Source organism: Oncorhynchus tshawytscha, unplaced genomic scaffold (assembly GCF_018296145.1).
Source record: "Oncorhynchus tshawytscha isolate Ot180627B unplaced genomic scaffold, Otsh_v2.0 Un_scaffold_822_pilon_pilon, whole genome shotgun sequence".
NCBI classification, from domain to species: Eukaryota; Metazoa; Chordata; class Actinopteri; order Salmoniformes; family Salmonidae; genus Oncorhynchus; species Oncorhynchus tshawytscha.
This window is the reverse complement of record NW_024609824.1, coordinates 929,658-956,126: the sequence shown is the minus strand read 5'-3', so window position 1 is coordinate 956,126 and position 26,469 is coordinate 929,658. Positions and strand designations below refer to the sequence as shown.

At 44.6% G+C, this 26,469-nt stretch overlaps 1 protein-coding gene and 1 long non-coding RNA gene across 18 annotated transcripts; both read right to left on the bottom strand.

Annotated features, from left to right (window-relative positions):
* Positions 1-1,484: 1,484 nt before the first annotated feature.
* sec31b (SEC31 homolog B, COPII coat complex component) lies at positions 1,485-26,469 on the bottom strand. The gene is given in 28 exon segments (XM_042319059.1): positions 1,485-2,994; positions 4,609-4,680; positions 4,837-4,956; positions 6,931-7,092; positions 7,443-7,498; positions 11,904-11,948; positions 12,458-12,599; positions 12,602-12,876; positions 13,355-13,577; positions 13,898-14,074; positions 14,634-14,807; positions 14,993-15,138; positions 15,481-15,607; positions 16,706-16,884; positions 17,121-17,259; positions 17,475-17,642; positions 18,205-18,438; positions 19,267-19,419; positions 19,980-20,141; positions 20,373-20,472; positions 22,210-22,352; positions 23,156-23,296; positions 23,619-23,627; positions 23,775-23,870; positions 24,256-24,451; positions 24,573-24,696; positions 25,082-25,196; positions 26,341-26,469. Coding segments are annotated over 27 exon segments (3,822 nt in total). The 5' UTR covers positions 25,161-25,196; positions 26,341-26,469; the 3' UTR covers positions 1,485-2,814.
* Positions 8,538-11,513, bottom strand: LOC121846119. Of its 17 annotated transcripts, XR_006083028.1 has the most exons (8): positions 11,003-11,513; positions 10,624-10,824; positions 10,307-10,458; positions 10,214-10,275; positions 10,040-10,116; positions 9,647-9,754; positions 8,902-8,963; positions 8,538-8,763 (listed from the first exon to the last, which is right to left on the bottom strand). It is a non-coding gene; the product is annotated as an uncharacterized LOC121846119 (long non-coding RNA). The 17 variants fall into 17 exon arrangements; XR_006083037.1 differs by lacking the exon at positions 10,040-10,116 and adding an exon at positions 10,957-11,002 and having other exon boundaries at positions 10,168-10,458; positions 10,624-10,793; positions 11,034-11,513; XR_006083035.1 differs by lacking the exon at positions 10,040-10,116 and having other exon boundaries at positions 10,168-10,458; positions 10,624-10,793; positions 10,913-11,033; positions 11,080-11,513.

Sequence of the window (26,469 nt, the reverse complement as noted above, 5' to 3'; positions counted from 1 at the left end):
ACCTTACACAATCAGAAATCCCTTTATACACTTTCTGCATTAAACATTGACACTTCCTTATTTATACAAGTCTGAATTATTATTATTTTATTTCAAAACAAAAATATATACAGCAAAGGATGGCAATGTAAGCATCAATGGATTGGATAAATATTTTTGTGCAACAAATAATGAGCATTGGGTGAGGTACTTCAATGCCTTCTGTTGCCACATGATGTTCTCTGTTTGCTCTCTCTGGCCAACCTGTTTAACTGACTGACATCTCTTCAACCAACCTATAGTACAGAACTAAACCAATACACAACAGGGTGTAACATAGTAAATTACATGATCAAAAGTATGTGGACACCTGCTTGTTGAACATCTTATTCCAAAATAATGGGCATTAATATGGAGTTGGTCCCTCCTTTGCTGCTATAACAGCCTCCACTCTTCTGGGAAGGCTTTCCACTAGATGTTGGAACATTGCTGCTATAACAGCCTCCACTCTTCTGGGAAGGCTTTCCACTAGATGTTGGAACATTGCTGCTATAACAGCCTCCACTCTTCTGGGAAGGCTTTCCACTAGATGTTGGAATATCAATACGGGGACATGCTTCCATTCAGCCACAAAAGCATTAGTGAGGTCTGACACTGACGTTGGGCGATTAGGCCTGACTCCCAGTCGGCGTTCCAATTTTTCTCAAAGGTGTTTGATGGAGTTGAGGTCAGGGCTCTGTGCAGGCCAGTCAAGTTCTCCCACACCGATCTCGACAAACCATTTCTGTATGGACCTCGCTTTGTGCATGGGGGCATTGTTATCGTGCTGAAACAGGAAAGGGCCTTCCCCAAACTGCTGCCACAAAGTTGGAAGCACAGAATTGTCTAGAATGTTATTGTATGCTGTAGCATTAAGATTTCCCTTCACTGGAACTAAGGGACCCGAACCATGAAAAACAGCCCCAGACCATTATACCTCCTCCACCAAACTTTACAGTTGACACTATGCAGTAGGACAGGTAGCGTTTTACTGGCATCCGCCAAACTCAGATGCGTTCGTCGGACTGCCAGATGGTGAAGCGTGATTCATCACTCTAGAGAAAGCGTTTCCACTGCTCCAGCTCTCAAAAATTTGATTTAGCACATTAGATCTCAACTAATATTAAGTACATACGTAATCATAGGCCACTCCCAATGAGAACAAAACACTAGAATGGATCAGCTTTGGTGTGATCATTTTGTGCACAAACCCCCCCCCCCTCCTGAAAAAGAACAAGGTGGCGTGGGAAGGTCGTTTCTATGGCGACGCACAATTAGAAACTAAATATAGGATGCAACAGGTCAAATAAGAAATGTCTAATTCCTTATTAAAACAGGGGTAATTGCTAATTCCTTATTAAAAAAAATGGGGAAATACTAATTAATTATTAAAACAGGGAAATCGTCAACAACGACAAAAAAAAAATAGGGGGAGTGTAGCTTACGCACCACTTACAATTCACAAAAATATTTCAAGATATTTATTCATGGGTTTCTTTGCCATAATTCATATTTCAGTCGATAACTGCCACATTCTTCAATCAGCATGAAATGTCAAGTGTAACCACACCAAAGCTGTTTACAGTGGTGTGCTCATTACAGTTTATACACAACAGAAGCCAGCACACTATAAACAGGGGGCGAAGCCAACAACCAAGACACACACAGTATCTCAATCACACAAGCTAGCTGACAGCAGTGGGCCGCTCTATAGTGACGAACGCGGACTGACTAAAAAAAAATCCAGCAACTCCACAAGAATCATCAAATGACATTCTGTTGTTGCATAGCTCTGGACCAGGGCGTAATGTGCAGGCTCTGACACAGCTCTGAGTCAACAAGCTGCACGTAACACCCTGGATCAGAGCTAGTCGTTGCAGTGCTTTGGCCTGAAAACGTAACAAAGTAAGAGATGGCACACTGGTCTGTAGAGCACACTGGTCTGTCAGTGAAAAAAGTAACAATTTCAGCGCTGTGGTACAGTATGCATTACAAAAGTGTATATAACTCATTCACTCTTCCTAACTATTGCAAAAATCAGCTGGACGTTGTGTGGTTTGTTAAGGAAAGATGAGGTAGGAAGGTGGACAAAAACAACCTCGCTCTCCAAAGTCTTCCCTTAGTTGGATGTGTTACCATGTTAAGAACTACTGACAGCCAGAGAATCCAAGCCCACATTGTTCAGAGACATTTGCGTATATCTTTCTCCACTCTCAAACATATGACATTAAAATCCTCAGCTATCTTACAATCCTCCCACACCAATAACCCCCCACCCTCTTTAATATTTAACATCCGGTATCTTCCCATCGAGAAGCTAAAAGGACTCAACTTCTTTAATACTATTGGGTGTTTTGCTGTTGATAAACACCACAGTGACTCGTCTTCTCAGAGAAAAACACCTCTCGTCATCAGCCAAGTCTGAAACCTTTCAATGAGTCGGCTTTAGTCAAGCGAAAACCACACATCTGCAATCATGTTCTCTTTATCAAAGCACATTTCAACAGCTGAAAAAGAAATAAATATCTAATCTATAACATTGTGATCCATCCATATGATAACACTTAAGGCTGTTTTTATCTTGGTGTGTTTTTGAGTGTTCCAAATGGCACTCTGCTCCCTATATAGAGCACTACTTTTGACAAGAGCCCTCGGGGGCCCTCATAGACCCCTCGGGGCTCTCATAAATCATAGGGCCCACGGGGCCCGTAAAGAGCCCATAGGGTCTGGTCAAAAGTAGAGCATTATAGGAAATCAGGTTTATTCTAGAAGCCTGCCTTGGTGTGGGATCAGTGGTCAGACGCCCAGCTTGTTGGCGATGGTCATGACCACTTTGAGGATGGGCATGAAGGCTTGGATCTCGCTGAAGTTGCTGCTGGTGACCACAGCAGTGTGGACCTCTAGGCCACGCTGGTAGTTCTGGCCCGCCACACAGCGGCTGATCTCATGTAAACCCCCCAGGATGTTGTTAGACAGCTACAGGATGAGGAGAGAATTTAAAGTTACTATAGGCATGTACACATTTCCTTTGGGTCTGTAATGTAGTGGACTAACTTCACTGGGTCTGTTATGGAGTGGAGCACCATGACTGGGTCTGTTATGGAGTGGAGCACCATGACTGGGTCTGTTATGGAGTGGAGCACCATGACTGGGTCTGTTATGTAGTGGAGCACCATGACTGGGTCTGTTATGCCGGGTGGAGCACCATGACTGGGTCTGTTATGCCGGGTGGAGCACCATGACTGGGTCTGTTATGCCGGGTGGAGCACCATGACTGGGTCTGTTATGCCGGGTGGAGCACCATGACTGGGTCTGTTATGCCGGGTGGAGCACCATGACTGGGTCTGTTATGCACCATGACTGGGTGGATGCACCATGACTGGGTCTGTTATGGAGTGGAGCACCATGACTGGGTCTGTTATGGAGTGGAGCACCATGACTGGGTCTGTTATGTAGTGGAGCACCATGACTGGGTCTGTTATGTAGTGGAGCACCATGACTGGGTCTGTTATGGAGTGGAGCACCATGACTGGGTCTGTTATGGAGTGGAGCACCATGACTGGGTCTGTTATGGTGGAGTGAGCACCATGACTGGGTCTGTTATGGAGTGGAGCACCATGACTGGGTCTGTTATGGAGTGGAGCACCATGACTGGGTCTGTTATGGAGTGGAGCACCATGACTGGGTCTGTTATGGAGTGGAGCACCATGACTGGGTCTGTTATGGAGTGGAGCACCATGACTGGGTCTGTTATGTAGTGGAGCACCATGACTGGGTCTGTTATGTAGTGGAGCAACATGACTGGGTCTGTTATGGAGTGGAGCACCATGACTGGGTCTGTTATGTAGTGGAGCACCATGACTGGGTCTGTTATGTAGTGGAATAACTTGACTGGATTAAAATGAGAACTAACTGACATCATGGTACAGGAGTCGCGTTAATACAGAATTGTGTGATTTTCACGCGGAAAAAAATAAATCTCTTGCTGCGTTACCTCAAATCTAAAATGCTTCTTATTGTAATTTCTGCTCTGCATCAGACTAATTTTGTGCTTCAGTTGCACTTCAGGAACGGCATTCTATCAGCAGATAGCGTTCTGAATGATGTGTAGCTACTTTTCCGTGTAGCCAACTTTTCTCTGGTAAAATACAAGATTAACTTCAAGCAAAACATTGGGAAATGTAGCTGGCTACATTCTCTCTCTATGCCAAACAGAAATATGATGGCCATGCATCGTTTTTGCAAAAAAAAAAAAGACAGTGCTTTTTAATTGTAAACTCATTTACTTGTGTGGCTGCCAGCCAAATGGCGTTCCACTTCTGTTGTCATCTGATGAAAACAAAGTTATTTTCTGCCAGAATGTGTTGCACTAATGTCTTTTCTGTGAATGAAGACTATAGTTACATGTCCCTGATCACTCTATTGAAGCCAAAAAAACAACAAAAAAACAGCCGACTTTCAATATAAAAACGCAGGTGAAATGTTTTAAAAACACAGATGATTTTGTTTGAAGGTGTGTGTTTTGGAACAGCAGATTTGTGAACTCTAAGGCTGGGGCCCTGTGGTAGAGTATCTGCTTCATGTTCTCACCGTTTGCTCTCTCAGCTTGTCATACAGGTACCCAAGGCGTTTCGATGCATCCTCAAGTTTCCTTTTTGTTTGCTGAGGAAAATAAATAAATATTTTGAAATATTAGGATGTCAGACTCGAACAGCAGCACCTTCAGATTGGCTCTGTGTGTCTTATGCAGATAGACGGGTAGAAATTATGTCTTTTGAATCACAAGAGCCGAAACTACCGTCTTGTGTAAAGACTTACTGGGTCTTGTGCGGCTAGCTGGCAGCGTTGAACCAGGCTGTCGAAGGTCTGCTTGAGGACCATGTGCTCTGTAGGGATCTCTCTCTGCTCCACCCTCTCAGCCGGCAGCGCCTGGAGGAGCTGAAGGGACACACAGGGGTTAGAGGTCGGCCTGCCTATAAGTAACTGGTATCCTGACTTTAGGGGTTAGAGGTCAGGCTGCCAGGCCATTAATAAGAAAGTAACTGGTAGCCTGACTTTAGGGGTTAGAGGTCTGCCTGCCTATAAGTAACTGGTAGCCTGACTTTAGGGGTTAGAGATCTGTCTACCTATAAGTAACTGGTAGCCTGACTTTAGGGGTTAGGGATCTGTCTACCTATAAGTAACTGGTAGCCTGACTTTAGGGGTTAGAGGTCTGACCTACCTATAAGTAACTGGTAGCCTGACTTTAGGGGTTAGAGGTCTGACTGCCTATAAGTAACTGGTAGCCTGACTTTAGGGGTTAGAGATCTGACTACCTATAAGTAACTGGTAGCCTGACTTTAGGGGTTAGAGGTCTGACTACCTATAAGTAACTGGTAGCCTGACTTTAGGGGTTAGAGGTCTGACTGCCTATAAGTAACTGGTAGCCTGACTTTAGGGGTTAGAGATCTGACTACCTATAAGTAACTGGTAGCCTGACTTTAGGGGTTAGAGGTCTGACTACCTATAAGTAACTGGTAGCCTGACTTTAGGGGTTAGAGATCTGACTACCTATAAGTAACTGGTAGCCTGACTTTAGGGGTTAGAGATCTGACTACCTATAAGTAACTGGTAGCCTGACTTTAGGGGTTAGAGATCTGACTACCTATAAGTAACTGGTAGCCTGACTTTTAGAGATCTGAGGTAACTGGTAGCCTGACTTTAGAGAGATCTGACTACCTATAAGTAACTGGTAGCCTGACTTTAGGGTTAGAGATCTGACTACCTATAAGTAACTGGTAGCCTGACTTTAGGGGTTAGAGATCTGACTACCTATAAGTAACTGGTAGCCTGACTTTAGGGGTTAGAGATCTGACTACCTATAAGTAACTGGTAGCCTGACTTTAGGGGTTAGAGATCTGACTACCTATAAGTAACTGGTAGCCTGACTTTAGGGGTTAGAGATCTGACTACCTATAAGTAACTCCTGACTTTACCTACCTAAAGTAACTGGTAGCCTGACTTTAGGGGTTAGAGATCTGACTACCTATAAGTAACTGGTAGCCTGACTTTAGGGGTTAGAGATCTGACTACCTATAAGTAACTGGTAGCCTGACTTTAGGGGTTAGAGATCTGACTACCTATAAGTAACTGGTAGCCTGACTTTAGGGGTTAGAGGTCTGCCTGCCTATAAGTAACTGGTAGCCTGACTTTAGGGGTTAGACATCTGTCTACCTATAAGTAACTGGTAGCCTGACTTTAGGGGTTAGGGATCTGTCTACCTATAAGTAACTGGTAGCCTGACTTTAGGGGTTAGAGGTCGGCCTACCTATAAGTAACTGGTAGCCTGACTTTAGGGGTTAGAGGTCTGACTGCCTATAAGTAACTGGTAGCCTGACTTTAGGGGTTAGAGATCTGACTACCTATAAGTAACTGGTAGCCTGACTTTAGGGGTTAGAGATCTGACTACCTATAAGTAACTGGTAGCCTGACTTTAGGGGTTAGAGATCTGACTACCTATAAGTAACTGGTAGCCTGACTTTAGGGGTTAGAGGTCTGACTGCCTATAAGTAACTGGTAGCCTGACTTTAGGGGTTAGAGATCTGTCTACCTATAAGTAACTGGTAGCCTGACTTTAGGGGTTAGAGATCTGACTACCTATAAGTAACTGGTAGCCTGACTTTAGGGGTTAGAGATCTGACTACCTATAAGTAACTGGTAGCCTGACTTTAGGGGTTAGAGGTCGGCCTGGCAGGCCTTTAATATAAAGTAACTGGTAGCCTGACTTTAGGGGTTAGAGGTCGGCCTGGCAGGCCTTTAATATAAAGTAAATGGTACTGGGTTAGGTTGGCACTAGTCTCATGCTACCAGAAATCCCACTGTATTCTGGCTCCAGAACTGGCATGGAGAAACACAGAAGAGGTTGTCACTGACCTGTACGCTGGGCTCCTGAGGGGCCCCTGGGGGGAACTGCTGCGTGCGGCTGGGGTCGTGGCCCTGCTGTCCTTGGGGCTGATGATGATGGCCCTCCATGGGGAAACCCCCCATAACAGGGGCGGTGATGGGAGCCGGAGGGGTGTAGTTGTCTGGGACAACCTGAGATGCGGACAGAACACAGATTCACACACTGGCAGGTTTATTATTACAGACATAAAAGCTTCACCTTATACTGGTTAACATATAGCTAAGATCTTACTGCATGTTTAAACACGTGAAAGTACTGACATAGCAAAGACCCGTCTACAACATCTGGAGAACATGGATTCACTGAATACTGGTTTACATACAACTAAGATTGTAGCTATTAACATTTCCAAGATGGTCTACTGGTCCTGGACTGGGTTGGACAAATTGGAACTGGTCCACATTTCTCCAGTCTGAGCTAGTCCATGTTATCAGAGAGGATGGGGAATCTGGTATGAAGGTCATTTATCCAGAGGAGATACCTTTTTCTTCCTAGAACCCCCTCGTACTGCTGGTGGGTCATTCCAGCCATCTTGTCCTATAGATAGTGAAAGATGAATAGTCAGCCACAAGATACCTGATGCTTTTTAAGAATCCAGACAGCAGCCAAAGCCAAGAGCCAAGAGACCCATGGAAAGCTCTGGGACATTAAGTTGAGCAGGGTTATTTCTCAATCTCTTAGGAGGATAAATTAGTCTTAAAAATCACTTTCAACTCTGAAAAACAAAAAAAGGTATTTCCACTTGAGTAGCAACAAACAGGTCACTTCAACAGACAGCAGGCCACAGCCAGGCAGCATCACAGTGCAGTTAGATTGGACACACTGACTGACAATAAGGGTAGCCTAGTGGTTAGAGTGTTGGACTAGTAAACGAAAGGTTGTAAGTTCAAACCCCCGAGCTGACAAGGTTAACCCGCTGTTCCTAGGCCGTCATTGAAAATAAGAATTTGTTCTTAACTGACTTGCCTGGTTGAATAAAGGTAAAATAAAAATAAAAAATATCACATTATTGTTGTTGCATTATCTTCACTACTTGGCATAGCCTAATACTGTGGTAAATTTACATTTTTTAGTACTCAAATATCATAAACTTAAAACAGATATTTCAGTATTAAATGAGTAAATGTAAATCACCAACAGTGATTTAGCATGGATTATTTCACTACATCGTTACAATGTTTGTTATAAATCAGAGACCGGCTCAACACGTTCCTGTAAAATCATGTGACGGCACAAGCAGAAACCTTTCTACATGTCTGCATTAACACAGTCTTATCCCACCATATCTAAACCTAGCCCTGTCTTATCCCACCATATCTAAACCTAGCCCTGTCTTATCCCACCATATCTAAACCTAGCCCTGTCTTATCCCACCATATCTAAACCTAGCCCTGTCTTATCCCACCATATCTAAACCTAGCCCTGTCTTATCCCACCATATCTAAACCTAGCCCTGTCTTATCCCACCATATCTAAACCTAGCCCTGTCTTATCCCACCATATCTAAACCTAGCCCTGTCTTATCCCACCATATCTAAACCTAGCCATGTCTTATCCCACCATATCTAAACCTAGCCATGTCTTATCCCACCATATCTAAACCTAGCCTGTCTTATCCCACCATATCTAAACCTAGCCATGTCTTATCCCACCATATCTAAACCTAGCCCTATCTGCATTAACACAGTCTTATCCCACCATATCTAAACCTAGCCCTGTCTTATCCCACCATATCTAAACCTAGCCCTGTCTTATCCCACCATATCTAAACCTAGCCCTGTCTTATCCCACCATATCTAAACCTAGCCCTGTCTGCATTAACACAGTCTTATCCCACCATATCTAAACCTATCCCTGTCTGCATTAACACAGTCTTATCCCACCATATCTAAACCTAGCCCTATCTGCATTAACACAGTCTTATCCCACCATATCCAAACCTAGCCCTGTCTTATCCCACCATATCTAAACCTAGCCCTGTCTTATCCCACCATATCTAAACCTAGCCCTGTCTTATCCCACCATATCTAAACCTAGCCATGTCTTATCCCACCATATCTAAACCTAGCCCTGTCTGCATTAACACAGTCTTATCCCACCATATCTAAACCTAGCCCTGTCTTATCCCACCATATCTAAACCTAGCCCTGTCTTATCCCACCATATCTAAACCTAGCCCTGTCTTATCCCACCATATCTAAACCTAGCCCTGTCTTATCCCACCATATCTAAACCTAGCCCTGTCTTATCCCACCATATCTAAACCTAGCCCTGTCTTATCCCACCATATCTAAACCTAGCCCTGTCTTATCCCACCATATCTAAACCTAGCCCTGTCTTATCCCACCATATCTAAACCTAGCCCTGTCTTATCCCACCATATCTAAACCTAAATCCCACCATATCTAAACCTAGCCCTGTCTGCATTAACACAGTCTTATCCCACCATATCTAAACCTAGCCCTGTCTTATCCCACCATATCTAAACCTAGCCCTGTCTTATCCCACCATATCTAAACCTAGCCCTGTCTTATCATTAACACAGTCTTATCCCACCATATCTAAACCTAGCCCTGTCTTATCCCACCATATCTAAACCTAGCCCTGTCTTATCCCATTCTAAACCTAGCCCTCTTATCCCACCATATCTAAACCTAGCCCTGTCTTATCCCACCATATCTAAACCTAGCCCTGTCTGCATTAACACAGTCTTATCCCACCATATCTAAACCTAGCCCTGTCTTATCCCACCATATCTAAACCTAGCCCTGTCTTATCCCACCATATCTAAACCTAGCCCTCTTATCCCACCATATCTAAACCTAGCCCAGTCTTATCCCACCATATCCCTAGCCCTGTCTTATCCCACCATATCTAAACCTAGCCCTGTCTTATCCCACCATATCTAAACCTAGCCCTGTCTTATCCCACCATATCTAAACCCAGCCCTATCTGCATTAACAGTCTTATCCCACCACATCCAAACCTATCCCTGTCTGCATTAACACAGTCTTATCCCACCATATCTAAACCTATCCCTATCTGCATTAACACAGTCTTATCCCACCATATCTAAACCTAGCCCTATCTGCATTAACACAGTCTTATCCCACCATATCTAAACCTATCCCTGTCTTATCCCACCATATCTAAACCTTTCCCCACCATGTCTGCATTAACACAGTCTTATCCCACCATATCTAAACCTAGCCCTGTCTGCATTAACACAGTCTTATCCCACCACATCCAAACCTAGCCCTGTCTTATCCCACCATATCTAAACCTAGCCCTGTCTTATCCCACCATATCTAAACCTAGCCCTGTCTTATCCCACCATATCTAAACCTATCCCTGTCTGCATTAACAGTCTTATCCCACCATATCTAAACCTAGCCCTGTCTTATCCCACCATATCTAAACCTAGCCCTGTCTGCATTAACACAGTCTTATCCCACCATATCTAAACCTAGCCCTGTCTTATCCCACCATATCTAAACCTATCCCTATCTGCATTAACACAGTCTTATCCCACCATATCTAAACCTAGCCCTGTCTTATCCCACCATATCCAAACCTAGCCCTGTCTACATTAACCATCTTATCCCACCATATCCAAACCTAGCCCTGTCTACATTAACCATCTTATCCCACCATATCTAAACCTAGCCCTGTCTTATCCCACCATATCTAAACCTAGCCCTGTCTTATCCCACCATATCCAAACCTAGCCCGGTCTTATCCCACCATATCTAAACCTATCCCTATCTGCATTAACACAGTCTTATCCCACCATATCTAAACCTAGCCCTGTCTTATCCCACCATATCTAAACCTAGCCCTGTCTTATCCCACCATATCTAAACCTATCCCTGTCTGCATTAACAGTCTTATCCCACCATATCTAAACCTAGCCCTGTCTGCATTAACAGTCTTATCCCACCATATCTAAACCTAGCCCTGTCTGCATTAACAGTCTTATCCCACCATATCTAAACCTAGCCCTGTCTGCATTAACACAGTCTTATCCCACCATATCTAAACCTAGCCCTGTCTTATCCCACCATATCTAAACCTATCCCTGTCTGCATTAACACAGTCTTATCCCACCATATCTAAACCTATCCCTATCTGCATTAACACAGTCTTATCCCACCATATCTAAACCTAGCCCTATCTGCATTAACACAGTCTTATCCCACCATATCTAAACCTAGCCCTGTCTTATCCCACCATATCTAAACCTAGCCCTGTCTTATCCCACCATATCTAAACCTATCCCTGTCTGCATTAACACAGTCTTATCCCACCATATCTAAACCTAGCCCTGTCTTATCCCACCATATCTAAACCTAGCCCTATCTGCATTAACACAGTCTTATCCCACCATATCTAAACCTATCCCTGTCTTATCCCACCATATCTAAACCTAGCCCTGTCTTATCCCACCATATCTAAACCTAGCCATGTCTGCATTAACAGTCTTATCCCACCATATCTAAACCTAGCCCTGTCTTATCCCACCATATCTAAACCCTATCTGCATTAACAGTCTTATCCCACCATATCTAAACCTAGCCCTGTCTGCATCTTATCCCACCATATCTAAACCCCCTGCATTAACACAGTCTTATCCCATAACAGTCTTATCCCACCATATCTAAACCTAGCCCTATCTGCATTAACAGTCTTATCCCACCACATCCAAACTTATCCCTGTCTGCATTAACAGTCTCATCCCACCATACCCCTGTCTGCATTAACAGTCTTATCCCACCACATCCAAACCTATCCCTGTCTGCATTAACAGTCTCATCCCACCACATCCAAACCCATCCCTGTCTGCATTAACAGTCTTATCCCACCACATCCAAACCTATCCCTGTCTGCATTAACAGTCTTATCCCACCATATCCAAACCTATCCCTGTCTGTCACTCTGTCACCTTCATCATCGTCAACAAGGGGAGTACTCAGCCAAGGGAAGTACCCTGAAAGTTAAACAAGGGGGACAGCTCAATCAGAAGCATTTATAAATTAACATTATTCACATCTCAAATCTCACTACACATGATTTAGAATTTATAAAAGAGACAAGTGTTAAAGGAATGGTGGATTCTTGTTTAAGCATAAATGAATAAAGATATGATTAAAGATGACTATCATAACAGGTAAACAGTGGTGTTACAGGCCTGTGTCCCAAATTACACCCCAATCCCCGGTCAACGGTAGGGTCCTACCGACCGTACGATCCCCGGTCAACGGTAGGGTCCTACCGACCACACGATCCCCAGTCAACGGTAGGGTCCTACCGACCGCACGATCCACGGTAGGGTCCTACCGACCGCACGATCCCCGGTCAACAGTAGGGTCCTACCGACCACACGATCCCCGGTCAACGGTAGGGTCCTACCGACCGTACAAGCCCAGGTCAACAGTAGTGCACTATACCAGGCATAGGATTTGGGAAGCAACACATGAATTGCATCATGGTCAGTACCTGTAGGAGGAGGAGCAACCGACGGAGCAGAGAAGGACTTGACGGCCGGGGCTCCAGGACCTCCTTGTGGGTACCCAGGTCCCAGGGGTGGGTACGGACCAGAGGGGGGACCTGCAGGTGGGCCCTGGCTGTGGAGGTGAGACCCCCTGGTGGGTACATGCCGACGGGGGCCCCAGGCTGCTGGTAGCTGGGTGGCATGGGGCCTGAAGGGAGCGAGGTGGGGGTGAAGCCTGACGGAGGTGGCCCTGGGCTGGGCATGGTGGGGAGGCCGCCAGGGGCAGAGAACGGAGGCAGAGGGGGTCCAGATAGGCTGGAGCCTGGCATAGCGGGTCCTGGAGGGAAGGCAGAGAGGCCGGGGCCACCTAGTCCTGCAGACATGGGCTGCTGTTGTGGCTGGAATGGCTGGAGTGGAGAGAACCCTGAGCAGACAGGAGACAGACATGTTACATCAAGACCAGTCTGGAGTAGTGTCTGGCAGGTGACAGAGTAGTACCTGGTTCAGCAGGGCACAGCTTGTATATTACGTTCAGATAGAAATATATTATGTAGAACAAACATGTTTCAATGTCACATACTCAAGTACTGTGCTTCTACACCCGCATTGCTTGCTGTTTGGGTGTTTTATGCTGGGTTTCTGTACAGCACTTTGAGACATCAGCTGATGTATGAAGGGCTATATAAATACATTTGATTTGATACAGTGAAAAGCCTTTCTTACAAGCTCCAAACCCAACAATGCAGCAATCAATATCAATATAGCACTAAAAATAACACGGTAGAACAAAAACCACAGGATAGAAAAACAACCAGATGAAGTCAGTAAGCAGACTACACACAGGGTCAGTTCCAGACATAACACCTGCTGAACACGGCCCTGGACGGAGGGCGAGTGCCTACCTGGGGCCGTGGCAGGATGTTGAGGGTAGGCTGGCCGTAGTCCTGTACGTGGCAGCCCACTCGGTGGAGGAGCAGGGGAGGAGGGTGGCAGAACGCCATACGAAGGAGGAGGCTGGCCACCCACTGACATCACAGGAGGAGGAGGCTGGCCACCCACTGACATCACAGGAGGAGGAGGCTGGCCACCCACTGACATCACAGGAAGAGGAGGCTGGTAGGGCCCCTGGAGAGGAACATCATTTACACACAGCCGGTGCCCCATTCCCTTTATAGTGAACTACTTCAACAGTAGACTGGAACGCAGCCACAGAAACACACACGAGAGAATAACAATATACCAAGCTGATGTTTCACAACATGAACTCTAGCAACTGCTATGATATCTTCAAGTGGAGATTAGAGTCATCGATGTATAAATCAATGGATCAATAGATCTGTTTACTTTGTGTTTTATAATCCTCAAATCAATTTTGTGTGTGTTTATTGTTGCATTCTCAAGGCTGAGGCAAAAGTGTCAAATAAAATGCATTAATTCCTAAATACCGGTGTCTGTGTTGGTGGTTGTGCTTGGACGGGGACAGCAGGGGCCTGAGCGGGGGCAGGGTCGCCCCCAGTCACCCTGACTCTGTTGTAAGGGAACGGTGGGGGCTGTTGCCCCGCTGCAGCTCCTCCCTCTCCCTGGGCGTGGAACAGCCGGTCTCTCATCATCATGATGCAAGCCTGCAGGAGGACAAACACCACAGAACAACAACACAGTTATAATAGTACTGGAAATATTTCAAACAGTTTGATGCGTCAGCCTGCCTGAGGGGGTAAACTATAAACCAGGGAGTTAGCAGGCTAACTTGCCCATTTCAAGCGTATAAAAAAAAAACAATAATAATAATAATAATAATAATAATAATAAATCATAATATTTTAGGCATGGTTTTATTGACTCAACAGCCAAGAACACATGGATGTTTAGCTTTGTTAATGAACCAGAAAATGTGTAGTAATTTCTGGTTGTTTATCAAAGTAAGCTGGCTAACTCATTGATCCTGCTCTGCAGTACAGCCCTCTGGAGTAACAGATGGTAGGAAAAAACCCCTTTCTGGACGACAACAACATTAGTTCTCTTTCATCAGGCAAGATCAACGAAGCACAACTTACATATTAAAATGCAGGTCTGAACACGATCCAGGAGAGAGAAAACACGGGGTCTTTGAAGCACGATGACACGTTTAAAACACGTCCTGGTTGATAAGGTATCTGAAGAGGAGTGGGAGGTTGTGTTTACCTGGTCTGAGGTGTCTGGCAGGTAGGACAGGGCTGTAGCCAGGCTGCCTTGTGAAGCTAGGAGACCAGCGTAGTGAGTCAGCTTGTCAGCCAGGATAGGACTCTGTACAGCCACCTCGCTGTTCCTCAGACGCTCCACAGACTTACGCAGAACCATCATCTTCTCTACCAAGTCCTGGCGGTCAATCACACAGACGACATAATGTTACCACCTGGTTACTACCACGTCAATAGAGATGGTATCTGTGGCCAGTTATGACATCACATCATCATAATGCTTGGGTTCACTTGGAAAAGTGACTTCCATGGTTAAATGAAGGATAAATATATAGATAGATATATAAAAAAAAGATTTCTTACCTCTAAAACCAGGGGAGATGAGCAGTCCCTCTGCAGGGCCCAGCATTCCACTAGTTTCTCAATGTTCCCAGAGCAAATGTAACAGAGACATGCCTGCAGACAGCGTTTCTCTGTCCTCTCCCCCTCCAGACGCGACCCCAGGGTCTCTACAGTACCAGGAGAGGGTGGGAGAGCAAGGAAGAGAGAGGAGGAGAGGTTAGATAGAAGATGTAACAGAGATCAGTTATAGTTCTACCAGGAGAAAGGGAGGGAGGGGTTAGGAACAGGAAGCAGAAGAGCTACACAGCACAGAGATCAGTTATAGTCCAACCAGGAGAAAGGGAGGGAGGGGTTAGGAACAGGAAGCAGAAGAGACCATCAGGTACAATCAGGTCTCTCTTCTGAAATAGATTTCTAGTGACTTGCAGAAATAAGCGCTGAACACAAGGTAAAAGCAAGCCGGGGTTTACTGATGCCTTTGTTTACGATCCTCAACATCTTGTTCTTACCACACAGATGAGCAAACTCTTTGGGGTGAGCGTAGGTTAGGAGAGCAGCGAGAGCCTCCTTCCAGTTATCCAAGGCACAGCTCTGCACGATGTCTCCCCAGTTCTGGGTCACCACGGATGAGATCAGCTGAGGACGGTCGACAGTAAACTTAACCAGGTTGTATGTATTCATGCGGACTCAGTAAAATCAGATTATTTTGTTGATATAAAATAACTATATTCTGAACTAAACTAACTTTGCTAGCTAGTAATCAAGTCATACAAATACGATATAAATCAAAATAGCCGTGAGGGTAAGTCCCAAATGTCCCCCGTCTTACCATAGAGATGCTGTTCCTCCCTGTCTTACCATAGAGATGCTGTTCCTCCCTGTCTTACCATAGAGATGCTGTTCCTCTGCTCGTCCAGGTATGTCCCCCCCCCTCCCTGTCTTACCATAGAGATGCTGGTCCCCCGTCTTACCATAGAGATGCTGTTCCTCTGCTCGTCCAGGTATGTCCCCCCCTGTCTTACCATAGAGATGCTGTTCCTCTGCTCGTCCAGGTATGTCCCCTGTCTTACCATAGAGATGCTGGTCCCCCCTGTCTTACCATAGAGATGCTGTTCCTCTGCTCGTCCAGGTATGTCCCCCCCTGTCTTACCATAGAGATGCTGTTCCCCATCTTACCATAGAGATGCTGTTCCTCTGCTTATGGTAAGACAGGGGACAGGTATGCCCCCCCCCTGTCTTACCATAGAGATGCTGGTCCCCCCTTACCATGTCTTACCATAGAGATGCTGTTCCTCTGCTCGTCCAGGCATGTCCCCCCTGTCTTACCATAGAGATGCTGGTCCCCCTTACCATAGAGATGCTGGTCCCCCCGTCTTACCATACTGTTCCTCTGCTCGTCCAGGTATGAGTCTTATGAGATGCTGTTCCTCTGCTCGTCCAGGTATGTCCCCCTGTCTTACCATAGAGATGCTGGTCCCCCTGTCTTACCATACCCTGTCTTACCATAGATGCTGGTCCCCCTGTCTTACCATAGAGATGCTGTTACTCTGCTCATCCAGGTATGTCCCCTGTCTTACCATAGAGATGCTGGTCCCCCCCTGTTGAACATGTCTTACCATGTGCTGGTCCTCTGCTCGTCCACCCCCCCCTGTCTTACCATAGAGATGCTGGTCCTCTGCTCGTCCAGGTATGTCCCCTGTCTTACCATAGAGATGCTGGTCCCCCCTGTCTTACCATAGAGATGCTGTTCCTCTGCTCGTCCAGGTATGTCTGCTGGGTCTTCTGCAGTAGCTCCTGTCCTCCACTGATCGCCAGCAGGATGGCCTCAGCGTAGCGCCCCTCGTTCAGACACAGGTCCACCGCTCCCTCAAAGTTTCCCACCAGCAGAGCCTGGCTGATCAGACCATCTGCATCTAATACAACAGGAGCATAAAGCAACTGAATGAGATACGGGAGAGTTACAGTCATACAAAAGGGCCAGTTACCAGGACAACAGATTCATATTAAGACTAAAAAAAAAAAGGTTTTACGTTGAACATTCTATTTGTTATGTGTCCGGGAAACCAGTCCGTACTGTTTAGATTTCACAGGAAGAGACAGCTGAAGTCACGTCCTGCTGCTGGGATACTGAACGGAAGACTAGCAGTACCTGCTGACACAGGGATCGGGAAGCTCATCTTCTTCTCCTTGTCTTGTGGTTGTGGTGGGATCTGACTGAAAAAGTCAGAGGGCGAGGATGAACCCAGAGTCTTGGTGGAGTCAACCTCATCCCCGGATTCTTCTGACCTCTGGAAACGAAACGAGGACAACGTACTTTTATGGAAGGTTGGTGGTGATAATATAAAAAGGTGACAGGATTCATGTTGTTATGAACAGAGACCACATATCGCTTCTGAAACTCGTCACTGCCCTCTAGTGGACGGTGGAAGGACTGCAGTCTAGACAAGAATTAGGACTACTATAAAAGAGAATGGGCTATGAAGAGGTTTGTTCCTGGACTGACCTGAGTAGAGAGAAGCTGTATCTTCTCAGCCAGATCGTTGGCATCCACTCCATGTCCGTTAGGCTGCAGGTTCTTCCCCAAGCAGGTGGATATCTTTCTCTCTAAATCCTCTTTGCTGAAACCCAAAAGTCTCAGGAATTTGACCCGGGCTTCATCTTCAAAGTTGACCTGCAAACATCAGGAGGTGGACAACATTAGAAACCTAAACAACCCTTGCAGAACTTGGTGTTCATCATATGTCGGTCTTGGCTCCTGAGTGCCTTTCTATCCAAATACATTGTACAGAGAAGCCTACTGTTCATGGAAATGCGTCATCTCCATAGGTGTTCTGTGAGTCCTACTACTGTCCAGTCAGAAGGACAGACAGGGACACAGATAACTGGACTTTTTAAAAAACATTTTGGCAATTAAGCAACTTTTCTACTTAACGAGGGTCAGATGAATTCATGGATACTATTTTAGCATGCTAACAGTTCCAGGAGACTTCCAGTCATTGTGCTAACGCTAGTTAGCAATGGCTCCCGAAACTACCTTCAAAACTGCATGCAGAGGCAAAAAATGGGCTCTGGGTGAGTAGAAAAAGGGATTAAATGACATAAATGTCACACTATCTATAATGTTACGTTGTTTGACCCTGGGGTATGTAGAAAAGTTGCTTAATTGCCAAAATCGTCCATTATTCCTTTAAAAATGAACCTTTCGTGCCACTGTGCAGTGTCATAACACCTACCAGGAGAAACCTCCATATGTCCTGTTCAGAGTCTGTGGGGGCCTTGTGGATCTTGGCCTGGCAGTAGTCTGACAAGGATCCAGATTGCAGAGCAGCCTGCAGCTCTCTGGAACGTTGGAGGAGCTCTGTTTCCGTGGTGACCTGGCTCACAAACACCTGCCTGGGGACAGGGACGGGCTGTGGGCTCTGGACTGGAGCCTTAGGACTCTCAAAGGTGATCAGCTTCCCACCAAACTACAAGGAGAAGAGGATGGGGGCGGGGGGGTACTATTACTATGAGGCAGTTATAATACATTGTAAGACTTGTCATAATCACGTACTGTCCCTTTAAGAGTAGAGCGTGACCAAAGAGTAGCACTTTACGTCATTCCTAAGAATAGACTTTAACCGTGTGTTTCCACCATAATCCACGGGTTGTCATGCCTAAGAATAGACTTTAACCGTGTGTTTCCACCATAATCCACAGGTTGTCATGCCTAAGAATAGACTTTAACCGTGTGTTTCCACCATAATCCACGGGTTGTCATGCCTAAGAATAGACTTTAACCGTGGGTTGTCATGCCTAAGAATAGACTTTAACCGTGTGTTTCCACCATAATCCACAGGTTGTCATGCCTAAGAATAGACTTTAACCGTGTGTTTCCACCATAATCCACAGGTTGTCATGCCTAAGAATAGACTTTAACCGTGTGTTTCCACCATAATCCACGGGTTGTCATGCCTAAGAATAGACTTTAACCGTGTGTTTCCACCATAATCCACAGGTTGTCATGCCTAAGAATAGACTTTAACCGTGTGTTTCCACCATAATCCACAGGTTGTCATGCCTAAGAATAGACTTTAACCGTGTGTTTCCACCATAATCCACAGGTTGTCATGCCTAAGAATAGACTTTAACCGTGTGTTTCCACCATAATCCACAGGTTGTCATGCCTTACTGCTTAAACATATTGGGGTTCCTCACAATAGGCATTTACTGATGTTATTTACCTTCTGAAATACAAAAAAAATGTATATAATTTTTAAATATTTTTTTTTAAAGGTCAAGTACATTGCACTTACAGCGAATGAGGCTCCTACGGGCCTACGAACCCACTTGGGGGGCTTCTTCAGCGGAGCGACTAGGGTGGTCTGAGGGGTGGGTTGGGGAACTTGCAGAGGGGGCAGCACCTGGCCTGTCCCAAACGGATCCATGGTGTCAAAGGACGAGGAGATCTGTGGGAAAGTACCACACAAAGACTGCATTCCAATCTAAATATTATATAAAGGAAAGATAAATGAGCAGAGGTCTTTAAATTATTATTATTATATTTTACCTTTATTTAATGAGGCAAGTCAGTTAAGAACAAATTCTTATTTTCAATGACGGTCTAGGAACAGTGGGTTAACTGCCTGTTCAGGGGCAGAACGACAGAGTTGTACCTTGTCAGCTCGGGGATTTGAACTTGCAACCTTTCAGTTACTAGTCCAACACTCTAACCACTAGGCTACGCTTCAGCCCAAATGAGGTCTACAACCATACCAGGCTAGACACCTGACTACGCCAAAATGTTACTACAATCATATCTATTCCATAAATAGTGCACTACTTTTGTCCCCTGGTCAAAAGTAGTGCACTACATAGGAAACAGGGAGCCTTTGACGTTTTAGCATTTAGCAGACATTCTTATCCAGAACGACTCCCAGCGACAACACTGGATTGTGGGTAGTTTCCTTTAGACAGTAAACAGACATGGGTCACAGATAGAGCTGTAAGACAGATGGAGGCTCTCTACCTGATCAGCCCTGCTCTGCTGCTGGGCCTCCAGGCTTCCTCCCATCACACTGTACACACTGATCCAGCCGTCAAACGAGGCCGCCGACAGCAGCGCTGGGTTCCTGGGACACCACTGAATGTCAAAGCACCACTGATTGGTCGTTGGTAATTCATAGATCACCTAGAGAGACGGGAGAGAGAGAGAGATTGGATCACCACGACATTGTAGAAACAGATCTCCTAGAGAGACGGGAGAGAGAGAGATTGGATCACCATGACATTGTAGAAACAGATCTCCTAGACAACAGTGGCATCTGAAGAAGCCCTGGGCAGGGAAAGATGGCGGGGGCCTTGTGATGAGAGGCCATATGCACCACATGACGCCATGAGGCCTTTAGAACAGAGCAGGTACCTCTCCAGTGTTTGGGTTCCAGCAGAGGATCCTGTTGTCTTTAGCACTACTGAGCAACAGCTCTGGGTCTGCTTGGCTCCACGCTATGGACAGAAGTCCCCTGAGGAGGAAAAACACCAAGCCTTAAATCACCGACGGGTCCAGGCTCTCTCTTTTAACTTCAACTATGAAACGACAACAGCCGCCGAGCTAGAAGAACTCATTGTATTTTATTAATCAATAAAAAAAAAGGAAAATGTGATTGAACCACGTAACACATACAACACCAATAAAAACACAACCAACGACATACAGACAATTAAATGTGATTGAACCACGTAACACACACAACACCAATAAAAACACAACCAACGACATACAGACAATTAAATGTGATTGAACCACGTAACACAAACAACACCAATAAAAACACAACCAACGACATACAGACAATTAAATGTGATTGAACCACGTAACACATACAACACCAATAAAAACACAACCAACGACATACAGACAATTAAATGTGATTGAACCACGTAACACATACAACACCAATAAAAACACAACCAACGACATACAGACAATTAAATGTGATTGAACCACGTAACACATAAACACCAATAAAAACACAACCAACGACATACAGACAATTAAATGTGATTGAACCACGTAACACAAACAACACCAATAAAAACACAACCACCATATCACAACAACAACACCAATAAAAACACAACCAACGACAATTAAATGTGATTGAACCACGTAACACATACAACACCAATAAAAACACAACCAACGACATACAGACAATTAAATGTGATTGAACCACGTAATCACAACCAACGACATACAGACAATTAAATGTGATTGAACCACGTAACACATACAACACCAATAAAAACACAACCAACGACATACAGACAATTAAATGTGATTGAACCACGTAACACATACAACACCAATAAAAACACAACCAACGACATACAGACAATTAAATGTGATTGAACCACGTAACACATACAACACCAATAAAAACACAACCAACGACATACAGACAATTAAATGTGATTGAACCACGTAACACATACAACACCAATAAAAACACAACCAACGACATACAGACAATTAAATGTGATTGAACCAAACACATACAACACCAATAAAAACACAACCAACGACACATACAGACAATTAAATGTGATTGAACCACGTAACACATACAACATCAGACCAATAAAAACACAACCAACGACATACAGACAATTAAATGTGATTGAACCAATAAAAAATAAAAACACAACCAACGACATACAGACAATTAAATGTGATTGAACCACGTAACACATACAACACCAATAAAAACACAACCAACGACATACAGACAATTAAATGTGATTGAACCACGTAACACATACAACACCAATAAAAACACAACCAACGACATACAGACAATTAAATGTGATTGAACCACGTAACACATACAACACCAATAAAAACACAACCAACGACATACAGACAATTAAATGTGATTGAACCACGTAACACATACAACACCAATAAAAACACAACCAACGACATACAGACAATTAAATGTGATTGAACCACGTAACACATACAACACCAATAAAAACACAACCAACGACATACAGACAATTAAAGTGGCACAACACCAACGTATAAATAAATAAATAAATAAATGTTTTATTATGTGAATTACTATGGTTAGATATTACTGCACTGTTGGAGCTAGAAACATGAAGTACTTAGCTCCACCTGCCATAACGGAGACCATATCATCACACATAACAATTCCAGTTAAAGTGATGTGTGGCACAATGTCCCAGAGGCTCACCTTGTGTGGTTCTCCAGGACTTTGAGAGGGGACGTGGCAAAGCGCAGGTCCCACATCTGAATGACTGGCATGCGGTCATCTTCTGAGGCCAGGACCAACTGGGTGGCCACCTCAGGGTGCCAGAGCATCCCTGAACAGTGCATCTACAACACAACACTACATCAGACCAGGACATCTACAACACAACATCAGACCAGAGCATCCCTAAACAGTGAATCTATAACACAACACTACATCAGACCAGAGCATCCCTGAGCAGTGCATCTACAACACAACACAACACTACATCAGACCAGAGCATCCCTGAGCAGTGCATCTACAACAAAACACTACATCAGACCAGAGCATCCCTAAACAGTGCATCTACAACACTACATCAGACCAGAGCATCCCTGAACAGTCCATCTATAACACAACACCAGACCATAGCATCCCTAAACAGTGCATCTACAACACTACATCAGACCAGAGCATCCCTAAACAGTGCATCTACAACACACCAGAGCATCCCTGAACAGTACATCTATAACACAACATCAGACCAGAGCATCCCTGAACAGTGCACCTAAAACACAACATCAGACCAGGGCATCCCTGAACAGTGCATCTACAACAGCACACTACATCAGACCAGAGCATCTACAACACTACATCAGACCAGAGCATCCCTGAACAGTGCATCTACAACACACCAGAGCATCTACAACACACCAGAACATACTCACCCTGTTGCTGTGGTCACTAATCTACTGTACTCACTAGTCTACTGTACCCACCCGGTTGCTGTGGTCACCAATCTACTGTACTCACTAGTCTACTGTACTCACCCTGTTGCTGTGGTCACTAATCTACTGTACTCACTAGTCTACTGTACTCACTAGTCTACTGTACTCACCAGTCTACTGTACTCACCAGTCTACTGTACTCACCAGTCTACTGTACTCACCCGGTTGCTGTGGTCACTAATCTTGATGATGGGCTCGTTCTTCCTCAGGTCCCAGACCACTGCTTTCCCACTGGGGTTTGCAGAGGCCAGGATGTGTTGCACCTGTCTGTTCCACGACACTACACTGATATCTTCAGGAGGCTAGGTGGATGGGGAGAGAAGGAACAGCACTGTTACAAATATAGATATTCCTCCAGGAATTATTGAGTGGAGAATGTCACGGCACACATTTTAGAGATTAAAAAAGAAAAAAAAGAAGTGTTATTTCACATCAAAAAGCAAAGCCAAAATTCCCAACACTGCCACACTGTGGAAGACTATCATCACAGGCTATTTCTCTGAGACTTCAGTAATATCTTGATAGGGGGAAGTGTTAGGTTATTTAACCTTCCCACCAGCCCACACATGTTAAAGCCACCACACACCAGACAACAACCACACACACACTGGCTTTCACTCTTACCTCACAAAGCTACAAAGAGGGGAAAACGGTTCAAAATTAAATGAAGACTCATTCCAGGGATTTAAATCACCTGGAATTCCCCACCATTTTGATTTAGAGAAGAGGTTGAATGGAAATAGAAGAGAACGGGACAAACTTCCCCCCAGAGACATTTACCTGTGACTTTGTCCCGGGTGTCATTGGATTGCTGAAATTGTTCAAATCCCAGATGTAGATCTCTGAATCGTTTGCACCTGACGCCAACAGATTACTCTGAGAGAGAGAGAGAGAGAGAGAGTGAGTGAGAGAGAGTGTGAGAGAGAGTGTGAGAGAGAGTGTGAGAGAGAGTGTGAGAGAGAGTGTGAGAGAGAGTGTGAGAGAGAGTGTGAGAGAGAGTGTGAGAGAGAGTGTGAGAGAGAGTGTGAGAGAGTGTGAGAGAGAGCGAGAGAGAGAGCGAGAGAGAGAGAGAGAGAGTACATTCAAATGAGAGAAAAAAATACATGTGAGGAATATGATACAGAACATTGGATTGAACATATCCTTTAAGTGTTCATATTAAAAGCTTCATTTAAATGTAATTTAGTAGCCATTTTAAATTGCATGTCAAACTACAAGTGAGAAATGGGCCAAAGCCTTGACTGGCTGCTACCAGCATTACCTGAAAGGGGTTGAAGTCTAGTGCTCTGACAGGCCCAGTGTGTTTGTCAGACTGTCCTATTATTGCCTCTGCCCCTGATGTTACGATGGCTTCTGGGCTATACACCGTTACCGTGCCATTATCACTGCCTCCAATCAGTCTCCCTCCCAAACCGTCTTCTCCTGCTCCAAAGTTTACCCACACCAGACTATGGAGCCTAAGGCACAGATATCAAAAATCAAAATGTTATAGGTTGAATCGTATGTATTGATACAATAATATATATTAACTTGATAACTCGTATAGTATTGGGTTAGCAGGTCATTGTTGTTGCTTACCTGTTAGAAGTAGGTAGGGACCCCTTGAGCTTCATGCCCAGGGAAGGATCGGCAAAATCCACCTGGAATATTTCCAAGGCGGCAGTGGTGTTGAATGACGCATCCAGCTGCTGAGCTGACGTGCCTGTTCCTCAACAACAACAACAACAACAACAACAACAACAGACCAACAAAGAAATCTAATAAATCACAAGAACTCAAGAAGTATATTTATTCAGAATTAAAAGTGAAGCCTGTTATCATCAGTTACACAACTCCTGATTTTTAGAAGCCTGCTCCCAACTCTGTTTTTGCATGCTTGCCAAGTTAGGCAAGTTGGCTAGATAGCATAAACAGATCTGGGAGGCTACTGGCAAGAATGCCTAAACATCTGGAACTATCTACTGTATAAGTGCATGACAGTCCTGATACACAAAACAGTTCTGACCTACCTAAGATTAGGTAGAAGGGTTAGAGTTAGTGTAGGACAGGTATGGACAGGCCTGATACAGGTAACATTTGTGCCCTACCTAAAGCCAGGCAGATAGGGTGGTGGGGGGCAGGGCTCCATGCTGGATGAGCGGTCCTCTGGATCTCTTTCAGCCTCATCTTCCTCTATTGGGCTAGGATGCCTCTATCAAAGGCCTAAAAAAATGGAAAACAAGCACTTTTAATGACTTTTCAATACTGGGGTGCATTCAGTTCAGTTCAACGTGTGCAGCATTCTTCAACAGCTTTTGAGGTCTGTTTGCTTCTGTTTGGTGGGTGTACCCTGATCAATATGGGTGTGACACATTGAGATACATAAATCACCAGTGTGACCATTTGTAGCTAATCGCACAATATTGTGCAGCCCACCATACACAATAGCCCTCTGAGCCAATATAATCACACCGTTCTTCTCTTCAGCACCGTTTCCATTGACTAAAACGTTGAACATAGCCAAAAACATTTCGAAATGTTTTGGCTATGTTGAACATACCATAGACGTTATGACCCCCTGGAGTGTATTCATTACGCAAATTCTGTTGCAAAACGTTTCCTCCAAACTGAAAAAGTTTTGCAACGAAAACGAGAGATTCTATCGGGAAAAACTCAGTTGGGTCTGTCTCAGTTGACTTCTTAAAACGGTACAAAGTTTCCGTTGCAAGACGTGAGGAATAAACCCAAGGTAAGCGCATTGCATTGGGCAGTAATGGACGTAATGGGGGGGGGGATAGCCGATTTCTAAACACGATGAACCCACCTACCTACAGCTAACTAGCAAACGTTAATAGTTTCTGAATAATCAAAACAACATATCGTAAGGGCGTCACACGTAACATACGCAACATGTCGGGATGGTTAATTAATAAGCTGAAACGATTTACTAAACGTTAGAAGAATCCATTTCAATCACGTCTCATGAATCAACAACACGAGAAGGAAGCGAGCCGTTAGACGGAGAGCTGCTGGGGGCGATGAGAAAACGTTGAGCTAGCGAACATCCATCCTTTGTTTTAGCTAGTTAATTACACGTCTGTCAACGGCTTTTCTTCCGCCGTAACGTATATGTTCTATAAATAGATAGGTAGTTAATGCTGGTTGAGCTATTAGCTATAAACCATCCCTGGTTCAACCAGTTTCTTTAGTTAGCTAGCTAGGCTAGTTACCGATACGTGTCGTTGGCTTCTGCTAGAGCTTGACAGCTAAAATCATGGTTCAGCTTATAAATCTAGCTAAAAGCTAGAATAAATATAGTCTAACACTATATTGTTAGTACCCCAATATCTTCATGTAAAATACTTACGTCGGAATTGATGATTTTATCAATCTTTCTAGTTTTACAAATGATGTAGAAAACCACCGGGCACTCCCAACGTAATCCTGGATGTTTATCGTCTTCTACGGTGGCCGACATGGTATCAAATACCACAGC